Raw genomic sequence first — 20,151 nt, 5'->3', positions numbered from 1 at the left:
AAATGGCTCCCCCGTGGGCTATAAAATGCCAGGATTCTCATCGTTTAATGGTATGATTTCCAGACTGGATTCCTACACAATCCTGAGAATTTACACTTTCCAAAACAAACAGGACAAGATGCTGTACCCCACTTATCAGCACAACATGACCTTTAGTTCAAGTAATTTATGATACCGCATACTGTGACCAAAGGCACCCATTTGTGTACTCTCTTTTGTGGTAACAGTGATAATTTACCTATACGTGGTATATGAAGCAAGATCACTGGATGGCTGCAATCATTAAAGCTCACTGTACCTGGAATGTGATGAGATCTCGCTTAGATCACCAGTACTTCCTTGGGCGGCAAGGCCAGCAGAAATGGCAGCTGCATAGTTGTGGACAGCATAAGATTTTGCCTGTCCATCTTCAGGCCCTCCATCTTCAGAGTGCTCCACCCACTGCACCATCTGCTCTGCTCTGCTCTGCACAGCTGACCTGTTTCCAGTTAAATGTACCGTGGCCATCAATGGCGCTGGAATACAGGGAGCTGTGTCGATCCCACTGTCGGTGGAGGCCCCTTTAATGTATGTCAATCCCAGCAATTCTGGATCCATCAAGTCACCTGAACCAAACTGCTTATCATCGCTATTGCTGGACGCATTGCTGGACAGAGTATTACTGCTGGAATGGCTTGAACAATTATTATCTGTAATCTAAGAATAAGGAAAAAGTTGACGCACAACCCAATAATTGTAAGCACTTCCCAATGTGGTTATGCATTTAAATGTATTTATCTACAATTTTACTCTAATAAGCTCCTTGTGTTGGTGCCAAATCTGAGTCACATTCCTGTGACAAGATTAATAGTACTTTTTAATTTTCCATTAGTATTTATAGTAAAACATTCACAATGCACAAATGGAAATGTCAATTATTGGATAAGTATTTATTCTGATTTTGCAGTAGCAGGTTACAGAAATATATTGTGGAGTGATTGCATTATAAAACCCATTCAAACTATATTAATAATCATTGGATCTAAATGTCTGTGCTTGAACTTAAATGTATGCAAGAGGAACCCAAGTGCTTCAGGTTCAGTCTGTGGACATGTTAATTTACAAAAAAGTTGTAATGAAGTGTATGCAAAACAAGAGGTTGGTTCAAACATAGGATAATAAGAAAGTTTCTATTGCCTTCCCCAAACTAATTTCACACAGGGATAATTCATCATCAGATTCAATAATTGCATTCATCGACATGGTTACCTTTGACACAAAGGGTGCATGAGATTGATTGAGCTTCTTTTAGCTTTAATGCTTTCATTGAACTCCAACGAAAAAGTGAAGCCACTTATGCTAATTGTTTCTAATTAAATTGAAAAAGACTGGGAGAAAATGCCCAATGGCAGGGTTAGAATAAACATCCAATTTGCTCCACATATATTTTTGATTCTGAAGCAATTAAATTTTAAATATAATTATCTAGAGCAGAGCAATATTTACCTCATTAAAGGAAGGATAGCTCTGGTCAATATGTGATGAGAAATTGGAAATGATTCATGGTTTCATGATTTTATTGTGCACAGCTGTCAGAGCATTTCTTTCTCAACCCCACTGCTACAATGCAAACATTGCTCAAACCCAACAGAAGGCACCAAAGGGTGGGAGCAGAAGTCAAGAGTGAGCCAGAGTACAAAGGATAATCCTTCTTTTGTAGTTTATATAACTATACTGAATGGTTGGTTGCACGATAACTTTCATACAATACTAGAGAAACAGCATTCACATAGCTAACTTTGCCTTTTGGCAAGATATCTAATATGACAGGGTTGGCAAAGGAGATTCCCTGACCCACTCTCAACAATCCTCTTTCAAGTTATAAAATGTGACCAAATGGAGATTTGTACGAAGTACAATATGCAAACATAAGGTTGCAGTAGAGGATACTGGAGCTCAGTGCAGGGAAGTGGAGGTCATTGCAGTACAGGGTATATTACTAGTGCTCAGCACACATTACAGCACAAGTACTGGGAGTTCAGCACAGCAAGAGGCACAGGTTTGTCATAGGTGTAATATGTATATGAATATAAGGTATGTCAAAACAGATGAGTTGTGATGAGATAGTCTCCCTCCTAACAATCACATGACAACTCTTCCCCAGTCTGAGCCAGAGGTTTTCATCTCTTCCTTTCAAAGTTCCATAATTCACTCATCCTCTTCTACTGGTAAAGAAACATTAAATCATGCTAAATGGCCCCTCATAAGCCAAATGTCAAATGACGACTTGACCATATAAGGTGGGGTGAGGGTAGCAGTGTAGTGCATGCTGGAACTGGAAAAATAAAGCAAACATAAAAATGTTAATTGGATTTTGGCAACAATGAGTGACTCTTACATGTAAAATTTTATTTGGAGACTCTTTGCTGATAGTTTCCCTTTGCAGTCCTTTATAAGAGCTCAGCATTTTTGTTGAAGGAACATGCCACCTTGCTTCTGAAAGAGAAAAGAGTTACATAGAAACATAGCTGTTTTTAATGACGTAATCTGTTCCTTTTTTGGACAGAGATTAAAGCACTGTACAGTACTCTAAACTACTGGCAACATTTCAATTCACATTTTGACCTGTGCTTTCAAATTTTTTCTTCATAATTTTCTCCATTTTGTCAGCTGTGGCTCAATAGTTTGTACTCTCACTTCGGAGTCAAAAGGTTCTGGCTTGAAAATTCACAAGATACTTGAGCATGGAAGTTGAATCAGAATCAGGTTTATTATCACTGATTTAGATGACATGAAATTTGTTGTTTTGGGGCAGCAGTACAGCGCAAGGCAAAGTTACTATAAATTACAAAAATAAATAAGTAGTGCAAAAAAAGAAAGGAATAATGAAGTAATGTTCATGGACTGTTCAGAAATCTGATGGCAGAGGGGAAGAAGCTGTCTCTGAATTGTTGAGTGTGGGTCTTCAGGCTCCTGTACCTCCCTCCTGATGGTAGGCTGACATTCCAGTGCAGAATGGAGGGAGTGTTATGTTATTGCAGATGCTGCCTTTCTGATGAAACATTAAAGCTGTACTTGCTCTTTCAGTTAACCATGAGAGTTCCCATAGCACAACTTCAAGGGAGAGCAAGTATTCTCAGATATCCTGTCCAATATTTATTTCTCAATCCACATAAAGTAGATTGATCTGGTCAATGTAGCACCAATATCTGAACAACTTTACCATGAGCAAATTGATTGCTTTGTTTCTCATATGGCAACAGCAGCCACATGTCAAAAATACTTAATTGGCTATAAAGGTCCTTGGAATATTCTTAAAGAGAAATGAAAGATGCTATATAAATGTAGATCTTCCTTTTTGTTTTACTACCACCAACAACCTCAGGCTTGGAGGTTAGCACTTCATATCTCGGAAGGAAAGCCTCCTAGTATTGGGTTGGTTACCAGCTTGGTTAGTGGCTCTGGTTAAATATGATAAAATTTTAAGTAATGACCACTAATGCTTTGTGGGGATTGGCAAGTTCTATAAGGACTCTCTCTTCCGTGCCTAACTTGAGTACACTTTACCTTTTACCACTTCACTGAAATCTTTTGGTGACCCATGCTTCATCGTATCTTCTCTTCCTTTTGATTTGTAAGATCCGTACCATATGGGAAAACGTAGTTCCATGCCAAAGGCGCAGATTCTTAGAAGCCTAAATCCTTTGGCAGCAATTCTCGAAGTCTTCCAAGTGAAAAGTCCTGACCTGCTAGTTTTTGAATCTTTGTGTGTCTTTCATCTGAAGTAGTGATGAATAGGGAAAGAGAGAGACAATTCCAGCCTTGTGACCCCACATAGCACATTGTGTAGATCTGCCAGGCTGCTCTCACTATTCCTTCTCTACTCTCCATCACAATCATAAGAACATTCAAGGTTCACAGTCTAATGAAGGAGTTGCTTCCTCATTATGCACTTTTGTAATAACTCCTCAAACACCATCAGTCCATTTCTAACGTCAGTTTCCTGCCCTTGTCAATTATCATGGTTAATTTTTCTGTCTCGTTTGCTCTTCTGAGATTGAGATAGGATAGGATATCTTTATTAGTCACATGTACACTGAAACACACAGTGAAATGCACCTTTTGCATGGAGTGTTCTGGGGGCAGCCCGCAAGTGTCACCACACTTCCAGCGCCAACATAGCATGCCCACAATTTCCTAACCCGTATGCCTTTGGAATGTGGGAGGAAACCGGAGCACCTGGAGGAAACCCATGCAGACACGGGGAGAACTTACAAACTCCTTACAGACAGTGGCCGGAATTGAACCCAGGTCGCTTACATCTGTCCCTTCCCAACCAATGGGACTGTGCAACTGTCAATCAAAACTGAACTTACTAACCCCTAGCTTTCTCTCTGTTGAAATCACCATTCTTGGGAACTCCACCAATTATCTTCTATTCAAAAGTCTAATCTGTACTTAGTGAAAGCAGGGAGTTGTATATTGTTGGTGTGATAGCTATCATTGGGAAATTACCATAAGTTATAATTCACAGAGTGAATAAAACTTTTCTCTTGGTCAGCATGGATTTATGAAGTGTAAATCATGCTTGATGAATTAATTATTTCGAACAGATATACATAGTAGTAAACTGGCCATCACAATCCTAACTTTAACCTCACCCAAGAAAAACATCAAAATATAGAAAATAGGAGAGGGGGGCATTCGGCCCCAATTTTGTTCCACTATTCAATTCAATCACATCTGAACATCTATCTCAATACATTATCACTCTCTCCCCATAATTTTTGATGCCTTTTGTGTCTGGAAATCTATCCTTTTCTTAAATATATTCAGTGACTTGGCCTCCACAACCTTTTGTGGTAGAAAATTCCACAGGTTCACCACACTCTAAATGAAGAAATTTCTTCCCTGCAGTACTGATTGCCCTGCCCCATATCCTGAGACAGTGATCTCTTTTCTAGATACCCCCTAGCCAGGAAAACATGCTCCCACATCCAGTCCATCCAGCATGGTCAGAATTTTGTATGTTTTAATGAGAATGAATGAGATCCTGTCTCATTCTTCTAAACTCTAGTGAATACAGACCTAGTCATCCAATGTCTCTTCGTATAATAGGCCACACTCTAAGAAGGATGTGATTATGCTGGAGAAAGTGCAGAGGAGATGCACTGGATTGGAGGACTTTTGTTACGGGGAGAGATTGGATAGGCTGGGTTGGTTTTCTCTGGAGTGAAGGAGGCTGAAGGGTGACGATAGAAGTATATAAGATTATGAGAGGCACAGAGAGGGTAGGTAGTCAAAATCTTTTCCCCACGGTAGGGGTATCAAAAACAAGAGGTGAGAGGTAGGAGTTTTAATGGGGACCTTAGGGGCAAGTTTTTTTTTACAATGAGTGGTTGATATCATGAAAATGTTGCTAGAGGTGGTGATGGAATCAGATACAATTTCTATGTTTAAGAGGCATTTGGACAGACACGTAAATAGGCAAGGCACAGAAGGATACAATGCTAATTCAGAAAAATGGGATTAGTGTAGATGGACAAAAAGGTCAGCATAGACCTGGTGGGCTGAAGGGCCCATTTCTGAGCTGTAAAACTCTCATGTCTTTATGCAATACAGTTAAAATGTTGACCAATTATTAAGCAAGGCAAACATTGGATTAGCGACAATTGTAACATTGCAATAATCAGGGACACTTTAAATGCATAACTGCTCCATTTTAACAAATTGTTTCCAAACGCAAGGCTTACCAACGCTTCTGGCCCTTTCTAACGTACCATCTCTTTCTCTTGGTCCGTCATACTCTGTCAGAGCACTAGTAGAACCTTGGTGATCATGTAGAACAGGAGACTGGCACCTTTTAAGTACAAGCAAAATGATTCTTAATATCAACACCATGCTTATTTATCAAATGAAGAAGCATACAATTTTTGGTAGCTGGTGACTACAGTTTAAGAAAGATAAGCTTATCTATATGTACACAAAGCTAATGCTGAATGTTGTCATTGGATTGCCCTTCAAAATGCTTTAAATAGTCCAAGATTTACTATTTGAATGGAGCAAGAACCAAATTTGCATTTACGTTATCATTTCATCAATATTCCTGAAGTCAATAGTTTAATTTTGAAGCAGTCATCTTCTTTTATGTAAGCAAACGTAACAGCCGGAGAACATGTCCCAGAAACAGCAAAGTGAAATGAATAGGCTGACAAATTGCCAAGGTGGTGCTGTTCAGGGATGAACAAGACGCTGCAAGAATTCTTTCACAACCACCTAAACAGGCAGGCAAGTTTTGAATTGACATTACAGCTGAGAGATTGCACTGACCAAAAATCTCTGCTCTAGACCTACAAAATTTTCTGAATCTGAAACCCAAGTAAAGCTTCAGTTATTCATCCTGAAGATACAACGTCATTGATTACACTGCATAAAAACAGAACTTATGGTTCAAAAGTAATGCTGTGAAATATTTTGGGACTTTGAGGTCAATATTAAAGCAAGTTGTCCTTCATTAATTAATGAGTGCATTATACATACTGCTCCCCCTGACAAAAATGGGTTTCTCTGTATGAGCAAAGATGATTGCTGCAAACATATAGCACACATTACAATAACAAAGAGTTCAGTCAGAAGTTTGGATGGCACAGTGGCACATCTAGTAGAGACTCTGCCGCACAGTGTCACCGACCTGGGTTCAATCCTGACCTTGGGTGCTGCCTGTGTGGAATTTGCTTGTTCTCTCTGTGATCAGGAGAGTTTCTCTCCTGTGCTCGGGTTTCCTCACACATGCCAAAAATATGCTGTCGGTAGGTTAATTGGCCACTGTAAATTTCCCCTCGTGTGTAGCTGAGTGGTAGAATCAGGTGAGTTGATTGGAATGAAGGAGTATAAAATGGGTTAGGGTAGAATAATTGTAAAAATGGGTGGGTGAGTGATGGCTGGCAGGGACTTGTTGGGCTGAAGGGCCTGCTCTCTGCCATATTTCTATATGTCCATCTCTCTATGACATAGCTTTAAAAGCTTTTCAAAAAAATTTATTGCAAGCTGTGAAGGATTCTTTGATTATAATAACCCATCCTTTATAGGAAAATGGTCTTGGAGTAGATTCATGCTTTGCTTTGCTTTTGACTCAAGCTGGCAAGATGCAGCTCCCAGCATGTTCCTGCATATACAATTTCAAAAGACATTTCTACTTAACATTAGATTTGGCAACTCAGAGAGCAAGCTAAGACTTTATTCAAATTGTTGAATATCATAAAGTTTTCATGCAAAGAATTATCCTCAATTACCAGGAATATTTCTTGGCCTAGACTATACTGTTTAGCACACTTCAATCAGATTAACAGTAAAGCATTGCTCTTTCAAATTAAATGCACATGAAGTAGGTAAAAGCTCTATTTACTTATCTACCTACAGGGAGCATGGAAATCTCTTAAGTATTTTCCAGAAATCAATCAAAAAACATCCTGTCCATCTCTGAGGAATGCTTTTTACCAATTTTACTTCCCTCAATTTCTTTCTGTGGAGAAGTACACTTGTCCCTTACATTAACAAAACATGGGCATGTTCTACATGTAGGTCTGTGGGTCACAGTTACACCTGATCAGTTTAAGCTAAACAGCAAATTTGAACAGAAGAAGCAGGTTGAATGAAGGTCACTCGAAAGAATATAGTAATGACTTTTTTTTAAACTTGAAGCACACAGTCTAGATTGACACATGATGCAGTGTTGGTGGAGTGTTATGTTGTCAGGGTATTGTTTCTTGGATGAGATGTTAACCTGAGATCCCACCTGCCACTCCGTAGGGTAATAGGTCCCATGGTGTCATTTGAATAAGGGAAGGGGCTTTGCCCCTGGTGTTCTGGTAATATCTATTTGTCAGTCAACATCACTCAATCTGATTATCTTGTCATTGTCACAATGCTGCCCGTGGAGGCTGGCTGAGCACAAACTGGGTGCTACATCTCCTATATTAAAACAGTGCATGCAATTCAAAATTGCTCTGGAACATCCAGAGGTCTTGAAAGGTACTATAGAAATGCAGCATTCTTGAGCGCTCTGTATAACTGCATCAGACTCACTTTGAATGATCAAACATGAAACATGCACTGTGACTTAAGCTGATATCACCAAAACAATTTAATCTCATACATCTGCTACAAAAAATATCTTAAAGGCCATGAAATAAACAAAACATTTTTTTAACTATTTAATAAGGCCTCGAAACTAATCTTAAAAAATAAATTGGCTAGCATTTTCTGTGATCTTGAAGTACCATGTGCTTAGCTAGCATTGAGAAGTGTCACATCTTTCTGTATCCTTTTGAAGCCCCCTGACAAAGTCCCTGGGACTGAGAAAGGATTTTATTAGTAATCAGGAAAATAATGGCACAGAGAATGTTTGGCCTAGCTCAAGACATTCATCATAGATTCATAATTATTCAGCACGGAAACAGGCCCTTTGGCCCAATTCGCTCATGATGACCAATGTCAACTTTATTTAAAGTTCCCTTTCCTGATGTACATTTGATTCATTGGAGCACCATCTTGTGTCACAGTACAACAAGTTATTTTAAACTGATGCAGTTTTAACACTTCTTCAATAGCGTCTGCATAAAGTGTACCATACATCTGCCAGTTAGTTTTCCGGAAACTATAATCATTTAATTCTTAATGGATTGCCACGCTTGATAAAGTAGTCTCATCATTAATTGGCTGGTAATGTTGCCAGAGATACTTTTAGCTGAAGCAATATTTGAGACCTTCCATGACCATCTCTAATTTACAATGGTAGAACCTGTGGAGCATCTGAGAGGCTGAACTCAGCTTTCTGTAAATAAAAGTCAGAACTAATTGCATACCCATCATATCCAGACTGTTGTCTCCAATGACTACTGCCACTTGGCCCTGGATCACTTGAAGATGACTGGTTGCTGGGAGAGCTTCTGTAGTGTTGACTGGAATCACCAACATTGGATTGTGAGAGTTGAGCATTTTCCATGTCTTGCATAGATCTGTAAAACAGAGAAACAAATGCTTTCATAAAAAGATTGTGGTAGTCTACCCAATTTAAAAGAATCCGAAAAGACAGCACATAAATGAGGTATAAGCAAAGAGGAAAAGGCCTTATAGAATTCTCCGGGAAATCCATCCGGACCCAGAGTCTTTCCAGAATGTAAAGATTGCACAGCCTCGGCGATTTCCTCGTATGTAATAGATTGATCCAACTGTTTTCGATTTTCAGTGGAAAGTGTAGGAACATTTAAATGGTCAAAGAAATTATCCATTACAGTCTTATCTTTGGGAAAATTAGAACTGTAAAGTTCAGAATAGAGTTCTCTAAAAGTATCATTTATTTCTAAAAGATCAGTTGTCCTCTCGCCATTGGCTTTTGAAATTTCTTTAATTTGCCATTTAGCGCTGGAAATTTTTAATAGGCTTTTTACAGGTAATTTATTGGTAATTTACCTGTTTTATCTCCATGAATATAAAATTGACTTTTATCTTTTAAAAGTTGACTTTCAATTGGATAAGTTAAAAGAAGATCATATTTAGTTTTAATTTCAACTCGCCTTTTATAATAAAACCGGATCTGGATCCAAAGCATATTTTTGATCTAATAGTTTCAATTGATCAACTAGATCAGCTCTTTCTCTATCAGCTTTTTTCCTACTGCTTGCCGTATAAGAAATAATTTGACCTCTAATAAAGGTTTTGAAAGTATCCCAAACGATAAGACTAGAAATCTCTTCCGACGAATTCTCTTTTAAAAAAAGAGTAATTTGTTTCTCCATAAATTGGAAATTTTTTTTATCAGATAACAAGGTTAGGTTAAAATGCCAAAATCTATTTGTCTGAGGGAGCCCAGGGAAATTTAAAGAGAGAAGCACAGGAGCATAATCTGAAAGAGCAATCTCTTTATAGTCACAGGATCGAACTGATGAAATCATTTGGTTATCAATAAAAAAGTAATCAATCCTAGAATATGTATGGTGAACATGAGAGAAAAAGGAATATTCCTTATCCTCTGGATGCAAAAAACGCCAGGCATCAATAACCCCAGTTTTCATTAAAAACAATTGAAGAAATAAAGCTGATTTATTAGGAACCGCTAATTTAGTAGATGACCTATCTAATTTGGGATCCAACCAGAGATTAAAATCTCCTCCCAAGACCAAAGAATAAAAGTTCAAGTCTGGTAGAAATGAAAAATTGTTCAAAAAATCCTGGGTCATCTGTATTTGGAGCATAAATATTAGCCAATACCATTGGTCTATTATTTATTTTCCCTGATATTATAACGAAATGACCATTAGTATCAGTTATGACCTTATGTTGGTCAAATGAAACTGTCTTATCTATAAGATAAGAACCCAACAGACTGCGCTTCGTACAGACCAATTTTGCTACTTAATGTGGACGTTAAAATTTTATCTAAAGTTCTAGCCCGTAGATTGGAAAATATCTTACCTTCAATTATATCTGATGATCAGACTGGTTTTATTAAAAATCAATATTCTCATTTTAATATTTGTCGTTTATTGAATATTATTTATTCTCCCTCTAAGGAAATATCGGAATGTGTGATATCTTTAGATGCTGAGAAGGCCTTTGATTGGATTGAATAGAATTACTTATTTAAAACCCTAAAGAAATTTAATTTTGGGCCTGATTTTATCCAATGGATTAAATTACTTTATTTATCCCCTTCTGCTAGAGTTCTTACTAATTTTCAAAATTCTAAACCTTTTAAACTTCAATGTGGAACCAGAACCTTAGAACCTTTAGCTATTTCTTTCCCAGAATCTAGAGATGTCTTTGGTATCTCCAGAAGAAGTATTAACCATAAAGTTTCTCTATATGCTGATGATTTATTACTTTTTATATCTAATGTTGAAGCCTCGTTACCTCCTATGCTTTCTTTACTTCCTTGCTTTTGTCATTTTTCAGGCTACAAATTGAACTTATACAAGAGTGAACTTTTTCCTCTGAATAACTTGGTACCATTTGATATTAACATTCCTTTTAAAATTGTAAGAAATCATTTTACCTATCTGGGGGGTGTCAATTACTAAAAATTATAAGCATTTATTTAAAGAAAATTTTTTCACCTTACTACACTATGTGAAAAGGGTTTTATCAAGTTGGTCTCCTCTTTCTATATCATTGATTGGCCGAATTAATGTTATTAAAATGAATATTTTACCTAAATTTATATATCTATTTCAGGCTTTACCTGTTTTTATTCCTAAATCCTTCTTTGACTTTCTTGAGTCAATTATATCTTCTTACATATGGTATAATAAACATCCTAGATTAAATAAAGTTCACTTTCAAAAGGTTAAAAAGAATGGAGGTTTAGCCTTACCTAATTTTAGATTTTATTACTGGGCAGTCAATATACGAAATCTTACGTTTTGGTTACATTACATTAATCAAGAGGCTTGTCCAGTATGGGTTTCTTCAGAAATTAACTCTGTTAAAAAATTTTCTATTATCTCTTTGCTTGGTTCTTCACTTCCAATATCATTAAATAAACTAACAGATAATTTAGTAGTTAAACGTGCCTCGAGGATTTGGTTACAATTTAGAAAATATTTTGGTTTATTGAGTTTTTCTTTGTCCAGTCCCATTTTCTCTAATTACTTTTTTAAACATTCTATGACTGATGTAGTTTTTAAAGAGTGGGACAAATTAGGTATTACTTGTTTTCAAGATCTGTTTGTTGGAGGAAACCTTTCTCCATTTGAACAATTGTCTACCAAGTATAATTTACCAAAAACTCATTTTTTTAGATATTTACAAATTAGAGATTTTCTTCGATCTCAATTAAATTCTTTTCCTTTGTGTCCCGATAAGAATTTATTAGATGTAATTTTTAATATGGAACCCTTTCAGGATGGCTCAATATCTAATATTTATGCCAGATTATTAGGAATGAGTAAGGTGCCACTAGATAAAATTAAAAACGCTTGGGAACAAGATTTGCAGATGTCAATTTCCGAGGAAACTTGGAATGAAATTTTCAAGTTGGTTAATACTTCATCATTATGTGCTCATCATTCTCTCCTTCAATTTAAAGTGGTCCATAGAGCTCACTTGTCTAAAGATAAACTATCCCGTTTTTATTCTGATATATCTCCTTACTGTGATAAATGCAATAATGGAGAGGCTTCCTTAATTCACATGTTTTGGACGTGTCAGTCTTAAAAAATATTGGACAGAGGTCTTTCATACGTTTTCTGTACTTTTTAACATAAATTTTAAACTTAATCCTTTGACTGCACTATTCGGGATTGTTGGAGAAAAAGATATAACTTTGAAGGCTTCTGATTTACATATTCTGGCTTTTATTTCTCTTATAGCCAGGAGAGCAGTATTGCTTAAATGGAAGGAAGCTACTCTACCTACGCATGTTCAATGGTTACGGGATGCTATGTCATACTTGAATCTAGAGAAGATTCGCTGTTCAGTCTTTGAATCTAACCTAGACTTTCAAACCCTGTGGGGACCCTTTTTGAATTATTTTCAAAATCTCTGATTTGGGGACTAAAACGCAGATATTGGCTGACACTGTTATGTTTTTTAAGGCTTTTTCCTTGCTGTTTCTTCTATCTAACAGCTTTGGGTTTTGGTAGTGGGGGTAGATTTTTTTTGTAATAAAATATTTCAATTTTTTCTTCCTTTATTAACTAACTACTATATCCGATTATTGATTTAGAGTATTGTAATCCCAAGTACGATTTAACACAATGTATTCAGTAGTATTTTTACTCTCTTTCTTGATGCATGTACTCTGTATTTTTTTCATGGAATTAATAAAAATATTGTAAAAAGAAATGCTTTTAGTGTTGGGTGAAAAGAACAATGGATTGAAGATGTAACCAGTGTCTATTACGCACAAGTTAAATGTTCACAATTTAAGGATAATTGTATCACATATGCATTAAATTTACAGTGCCAAAAATGGCCATTCAGCTGAATTGTCTATAGTAGTATTTATAATCACAAGACAAGAGAGCAGAAGTAGGCCATTCGGCCCATTGAGTCTGCTCCAAAGAAAAGGGAAAGAAGAAAAAAAGAAAGGGAAAAAGAAAAAGAAAAAAGAAATGAGAAATGGGGAGAAAAAAACTATTGTAACCCCAATTTCCAGCCTTATCCCCATATCCCTTGATACCTTGACTAATTAGATATCTATCTATCTCCTCCTTAAACACCTCCAATGATCTGGCCTCCACTGCTGTACGTGGCAAGGAATCCCATCAAGTCACTACCCTCTGGCTAAAGAAATTCCTCCTCATCTCTGTTTTAAACCGGTACCCTCTAATTCTAAGATTGTGCCCTCTGGTCCTGGACTCACCCACCAAGGGAAACAGCTTGGCCACATCTACTCTGTCTAGTCCTTTCAACATTTTAAATATTTCTATGAGGTCCCCTCTCATTCTTCTGTACTCCAGTGAGTACAGTCCAAGAGCCAACAAACACTCATCATATGTAAGCCCTTTTGTTCCGGGAATCATCCTCGTAAATCTCTGAACCCTCTCCAACATCAGCTCATCCTTCCTAAGATATGGGGCCCAAAACTGTACACAGTATTCCAAATGAGGCCTCACTAGTGCCCCATAGAGCCTCATCAACACTTCCCTACTTTTATACACTATACCTCTCGAAATGAATGCCAACATAGCATTCGCTTTCCTTATCGCCGATCCGACCTGGTGGTTAACCTTTAGGGTATCTTGCACGAGTACCCCCAAATCCCTTTGTACTTCTGTACTTTGAATTTTCTCCCCTTCTAGATAATAATCTGCCCGTTTATTTCTGTTCCCAAAGTGTACAACTGCATATTTCTCAACATTGAATCTCATCTGCCATTTCCTTGCCCATTCTCCTAAACTATCTAGGTCTCTCTGCAACCTTCCTGTCTCCTCAATACTCCCTACTCCTCCACCTATCTTGGTGTCATCTGCAAAGTTAGCCACAAAACCATTTACTCCATCATCCAAATCGTTAGTGTACAGAGTAAAAAGAAGCAGCCCCAACACCGACCCTTGCGGAACACCACTAGTAACCAGTAGCCAACCAGAACAGGATGCTTTTATTCCCAGCCTTTGCTTTCTGCCAACCAGCCAATGCTCCACCCATTCGGTTATCCTACCTGTAATTCCATGAGCTCTTATCTTATTAATCAGCCTCTTGTGCGGCACCTTGTCGAAGGCCTTTTGAAAGCCTAAATACACAACATCTACAGCCTCTCTCTTATCCACCCTACCTGAGATTTCCTCAAAAAACTCCAATAATCCACACAAGCCTTCTCTAACTCTACTTCATTTTACCTTTCACTCTACCCATTTGTAACTTAAGGCAGATGTTTTCTTCCTCTCTGCTGTCATTAATCAACTTTGTTTGCTGCTTGTATCAGTCATTTCTTCCAACTACATCCACACCCTATTCACTGAAAACCTAAACCAGTAAATTTTCCACAAATGATACGACACAGTACCCAAGTGCTTGATTTCAAAGGGAAGAAATGTGACACTGGTTGGTTTGTTCCAGATTTCCACAGACTGGCAGAAGTCAAAAAATGGCCTTTCACTGAGTGCTTGGTTGGACACAAGTCCACGACATACACTGGTACCTTGCTTAGCATGCAGGATGCTTGACCAGGATCAAGAGCACTAAATTAATAAAAGGAGTTATTATTTCAATACTTATAGAGAGATGCATTACTGAGAGTGCTGCTGTACTTGGAATCTGGTGTAAATCCAGCAATGAATTGCCTCCCTGCTCAGTGTGGAGAGGCTGCCTGTTGAGCTTGTTACCAGAGAAAAGTCTCTGAGCTGAGAAGAGTTGTGCAGACAAACAAAATGTGTGGAGATTGCAGCTTCCACGACAAGCATGATCATCAAGCAGCTAAACAGTAAAATGTCTTTTCATGTGCCTAAGCAGGTCTTGGGTAGGCCTCCAGCAGAGCCCAGTAAGAGCCTGTAGCAGTAGTAAGTTTTCAGTATGACCAAAGGTCTGGGTTAGGGATGTTTCCAGTGTGTCCAAAGAGGGCCTGATGGAGATGCAAGTCTCCATTATGGAAAGGAGAGAATTTAGGGTAGAGGTAAGCTACCACTGAGGTCCAATCAGGGTCTAGGGGAGAGGTAAACCTCCAGTACAGCCCAGCAAGGGGCTAGGATAGGGATAAGGCTCCAGTCTGGTCCAGCAAACATTAAGCCCCCATGACAGCATAGTGAGGGCTTGGAGTAGCCCTCCAGGCAGCCAGATATATCTCATTGTGAAAAACAAAAATGAGGAATGGTGTTTGTGTGAGGTTGACTTAAGATAGAGGAATATGCCTGTGTCATACCATCCCACCGACCTGGATCCTGTGGCACAGTGATCAAGTGATCTGGGGGTTGTGGGAGACACAGTGGTCAACCTTTGGTATTTGCTACATCGGACCTCAGCTTTCCATGTTCTGGATACCCTGCATCCCTAGCTGGAGAAGATCGCATTAGTGCCACAGTATCCCACATGCACTTTGAAAGAGGATACAAATCTGCTTCTTGAAACTGACTGAGGGCAGGAAGGGGTGATGGAAGGGATGGAACTCACACCCATGGCTTCACTGGGCAAGGGACAGGGATCTACTCAGCAGTGACAGACCATACACCAGGGAAATAACCAATGCAGTTAAGAGAGCATGGAAAGCAATGAATGAAAGAAAAAAGCAAAGGAGCACTCTCTTCCAGGCAGTCCATAGGGTACAACAGGGTTCCGTTCCCGAGAACTGTTTGTATCCCAGAAACAGCTGTGACGAGAGAGTGAGCAGGCATGGGAAGAGCAGCTGCCAGCTCGCCTCACTGACTCAGTGGGTGAGTGAGTGAGCAAGCAAGTCTGCTTAGTGATCCCAGCTCTGTTCAGCTTGACCCAGCCCCCGATTGTTGTGGCTCAGGGTGGGGTGGGGGTGGTTGGGGAGTAATTGGTTGTGGAGAGAAGGCATGCAGAAATGCCCTGTTCCCACCTGGCAGAAGATGCCTGCAGCAGTCAGCAAATCCATCCCATCCATCATGACGGTCTCCCAAACACTTGATCGTATGAACGTAAGTTGGGCATTCATAACCTGGGGAGGACCTATACTTAACCAGTCTTTTGTCACTTCCAAACATGTTCTATAATAAAGTAAAACATAATGAACTGAAGCAGCTTCAGCTGAAAATGACATAATCATGTGCAAAAAAAATAGACCTCATTGTGAGGACAGGACTCCTTGAAAGATGGACAGGATTTCCCATTGATCAAAACTGAAACCTTACAAAGTAGAAGGAAAACATCTGAAGGATAATCAAAAACTGACAATGAAAATGTCCTTCCAGTTATATACCAGCGTACTTCATAACTGTAGTAGAATAGGTCTCAAGACTGCTTGTGCAGTCTGGGAACAATTAGGTCTCTCATAAATAAAATGTTTAATACAATGTGAGTGGGGAGGAAATGCATCAAGTTCTAGGGAGGATAATGTGCACATCTGCACTTGTGCCACTACTGATCACAAAGCAGCAGCTAAGTGTTGACACAAACCCTTCACCACCAACAAAAATATTCCTCCTACACACATACAATGAAAGAAGAGAGAGTTTAATTTTGAACACTTCATCCTCCTCTTTAAGTCTCCCTCGCTCCCCACCCCCAAAACAGAAAATTCTCAATCTGGCATAGTCAGCTTCAGTACGAGTCTGGTCAAGAAATGGGCTACAATTAAGGCTGATGTTCTGGTGTAATGGATCCACCTTTCACCAATTCTTTTGTTTGTTCCTTGATGTAAATTCAGCTGTTTCCATTAATAATACAGAATGAGCACTCATCTTGTTATTTGCCTTTGCTCAAAACATCGAATAATGCTACTACCTATGATTAAAAGTATTTTCTGAATAACATCAGCTGTGGCCCACTGGTAGCACTTGCACCTCTGTCAGGAGATTGTGGGCTTGTCCCACTCCAGAAACTTGAAAAGAAGAATACAGGCTGGCAATCCCTATGCAATATTAAAGGAGTCTCACACTTTCAGATAGATCACCTTTTGACCCTCTTTCAATTGGATGGAATATTTCCCATGGCACTATTTTGAACAGATCTGGTCAATTTTAACCTCTCAATCAACATTACCGAATATAGATTATCTGGTCATTGTCATTGCTGATTTCCAAAGCAAGTACAGATTTATCTTGTGTGAATCCACCAGAGGGAACTTGCAGACCAGCTGCTGTGGCGAGGCCCCACATAAACGCACAACCTTCTGCCACCCTCTGCTTGGGAAGGAGGGTTGGGGGGGGTGGTGGTGGGGGAAGGGGGAGAGAGAGAGAGAGAGAGAGCAGAATAAGCCCTGCCCTCACAACTGCTGGGAGAACTTACAGTCATTTATGGTGTTTCCACTCATTTAGAGAAACAAAGGACTGCAGATGCTGGAATCCAGATGAAAAAACAAGATGCCAGAGGATCACAGCAGACCAGGCAGCATCCGTGGAGAAAAACAGTCAACGTTTCGGGTCAGGAACCTTCTGCAGGACTGAAGATAGGAAAAGGGAAAATAGGTGGGAAAAACAGCAGTGATAGGTGGACAAATGAGGGGAGGCAGGGAGGGCACAGGGTGGTGACAGGTAGATGCAGATAAGAGATAGTGATAGGCAGATGCAGGGGAGGAGGGGAGAGCAGATCCACCGGGGGATAGCTTCAAGGTATGGAGGCAGGCGGCATGGAGGGGGGTGGGGGGGAGGGAAGGAAAGAGAGAAAATGGCAAGGAGAAAACAAGAGAGTTAGGCTAGGAAAGGGAAGAAAAGTAGATGCATGGTTGGGTGGGGGGGGTGGGGGGGGGTTGGTTTACTTAAAGTGGGAGAAATCGATGTTCATCCCATTAGGCTGTAAGGTCCCAAGATGGAAAATGAGGTGTTGTTCCTCCAGATTGTGTTTGGACTTCTCCTGGCAGTGCAGAGGACTGACATATTGGTGATGGAGTGGGAGGCGGAGTTGAAGTGACTGGCAATGAAGAGATGCAGATTGCAGTTACAAATGGGGTGCAGGTGTTCTGCGAAATCGTCACCTAGTCTGTGTTTGGTCTCGCCAATCTGGAGGAGGCCACACTTGGAGCAGCAAATGCAGTAGATGATATTAGGGGAGGTGCAGGTAAATCTCTGCCTCACCTGAAAGGACTGTTTGGGTCCCTGGATGGAGGTGATGGAGGTGTGTAGGGGCAGGTGTTACACCTGTGGCAGGGGCAGTGGAAAGTCCCCGGGGTGGGAGCGGGATGGGTGGGGAGGGAGGAGTGAACTAGGGAGTTGCAGAGAGCATGGAGGAGAGGGGAAGATGTACTCGGTGGTGGGATCCCTTGGAGATGGCAGAGAATGATGTGTAGGATATGTAGGCTGGTGGGATGAAATGTGAGGACAAGGGGGACCCTAACCCTGTTGGGTCTGGGAGGGGTGGGGGGTGAGTGCAGAGGTGCGGGTGCAAGTTCTCTCGACCACAGTAGGGGGAAGCCACGGTTAGTGAAGAAGTTGGACATCTTGGATGTCCTGGAGTGGAAAACTCACTCATTTATCTGGCCGTCTAAAACTTTGAAAGATGCTGAATCCTTCTAACATTCAGAAACATCTATTAAAAACTGTTCAAACAGTTATAACTATTAAAACAATTTATAATAATTAAAATTATAAAAAACAAAAATCTAAATTAATTTATCGTTACCTTCATCTCTCATACCCATTCTCTTCCAATGAAATGAAGAGATTCTTTAGGTGCCAAACTAGTAAAGTTCATGTGGTGGGAAATTCCCCCAATTGCTCTCTTCTGAATGTCAGAGCACTCAGCAAAACTACAGCGCAACTTTCGGACATCCACATGTGCACTGATATTTCTAAGTTGTGGTAGTTGCTTGGACAAACATCAATAGTTAAGGGGAGATCTCTGGACATTTCCATACAAAATTTGGACCAGTATTGTTTGTGGGAGATTGTTTTGACAAAATTGGTTGTTGCATTTCACAACACTGATGAAAAGTCAAAATTACTCCATTGGCAGCAAACACCTTGGGAAAGCCGGAGATCATGAAAAGTGTTATAGAAATAAAATTCTTTAATATACTACAAACAATTCAGTTCAAAACATTGACACAATATCTTGAATATGTTAGCTGAAGGTTATTAATGCACAAGTGAATTGTTAAGACAGTCAGAACCCATGTATGTTTTTGGTGTCAATTTTATTACCAAAGTATTACTGGGGCTATGTAAGACCAATCTTGCTGCCTAGCTAGCCATTTCTATTATATGTGCTTTGTCACATACAAATATTTGTAATAGATAATTTAAGAAACACAGCAGACAGTTCTGAAATTAGATATATATGGGTAATACTTGGTTGATGTGAACGTTACATTTCTGCAAGCATTTCATAAACACAATTAGATTTCTTCACCTCCAAATGAAACCGATACTCCACACCTGCCTTGCAGCAGATGGTCTAATCCTATTAATAGAAAAAGTAAATTGCATCTCTCTGTATCGCTGATCAGACAAATCCAGAATCCCAATATGAAATCTGACACACAATACTTAAGGCAAGAGACCTTTGGAATGCTGATGGCCCTAGAGAACTGGTGTTACCCAAAGCATTGAAGGAACTTTCAAGGTCAAAGGAGGAATGAATGATTAAAGTGGTCTATTTGTTATTACTTCGATCCTGTAAACCATCACTGTTGTCAGTGAGTGACTAATCCTCATGTCTCAGTGATGGGATGAAGGTGTGTCTGAATGAGCTATTGACTATTTGAAATTCTCCATCTGTGTCTGTTTTATATAACTATGGCACTGTGGAAAGGCACTGACTACAAAAGACATTTTCACACAATGTACTTCATTATCTTACTCTCGCAAAACAACAAAGAATTTTTTAAGTGAATCTGCATTGTGTGAAGTGCAGAAGCCAATTTTCACACAGCCAGATCCCAAATACAGCAATAAGTGACCAGTAATGCTGGAATGCTGGTTGAGGAATAAGTAAGAACATTTGAACATAAGAACTGAGAAAAGAAGTGGGCCATTTGACTCTTTGAAAATGCTCCATCATTCAATAAGATCTTTGGCCTCAATTCCATTTATCTGCCAGATCTCCATAACCCTTGACTCT

The 20,151-nt window shown here is 39.3% G+C and overlaps 1 protein-coding gene and 1 long non-coding RNA gene across 2 annotated transcripts in view; one reads left to right on the top strand and one right to left on the bottom strand.

The window, feature by feature from the left end:
• The window catches only part of LOC127574917 (uncharacterized), a 792,285-nt gene that overhangs the window by 80,136 nt on the left and 691,998 nt on the right, over positions 1–20,151 (top strand). The window lies entirely within an intron of this gene.
• LOC127574891 (signal-induced proliferation-associated 1-like protein 2) overlaps positions 1–20,151 on the bottom strand; it is a 441,777-nt gene that overhangs the window by 78,248 nt on the left and 343,378 nt on the right. Inside the window, 4 exon segments of the mRNA XM_052024377.1 lie at positions 299–696; positions 2,378–2,475; positions 5,733–5,839; positions 8,844–8,996. Coding sequence (XP_051880337.1) covers positions 299–696; positions 2,378–2,475; positions 5,733–5,839; positions 8,844–8,996 — 756 coding nt within the window.

Source organism: Pristis pectinata, chromosome 10, assembly GCF_009764475.1.
Source record: "Pristis pectinata isolate sPriPec2 chromosome 10, sPriPec2.1.pri, whole genome shotgun sequence".
Taxonomy (NCBI): Eukaryota; Metazoa; Chordata; class Chondrichthyes; order Rhinopristiformes; family Pristidae; genus Pristis; species Pristis pectinata.
The sequence above is the reverse complement of the archived record's forward strand: the minus strand, read 5'-3'. Positions and strand labels throughout refer to the sequence as shown.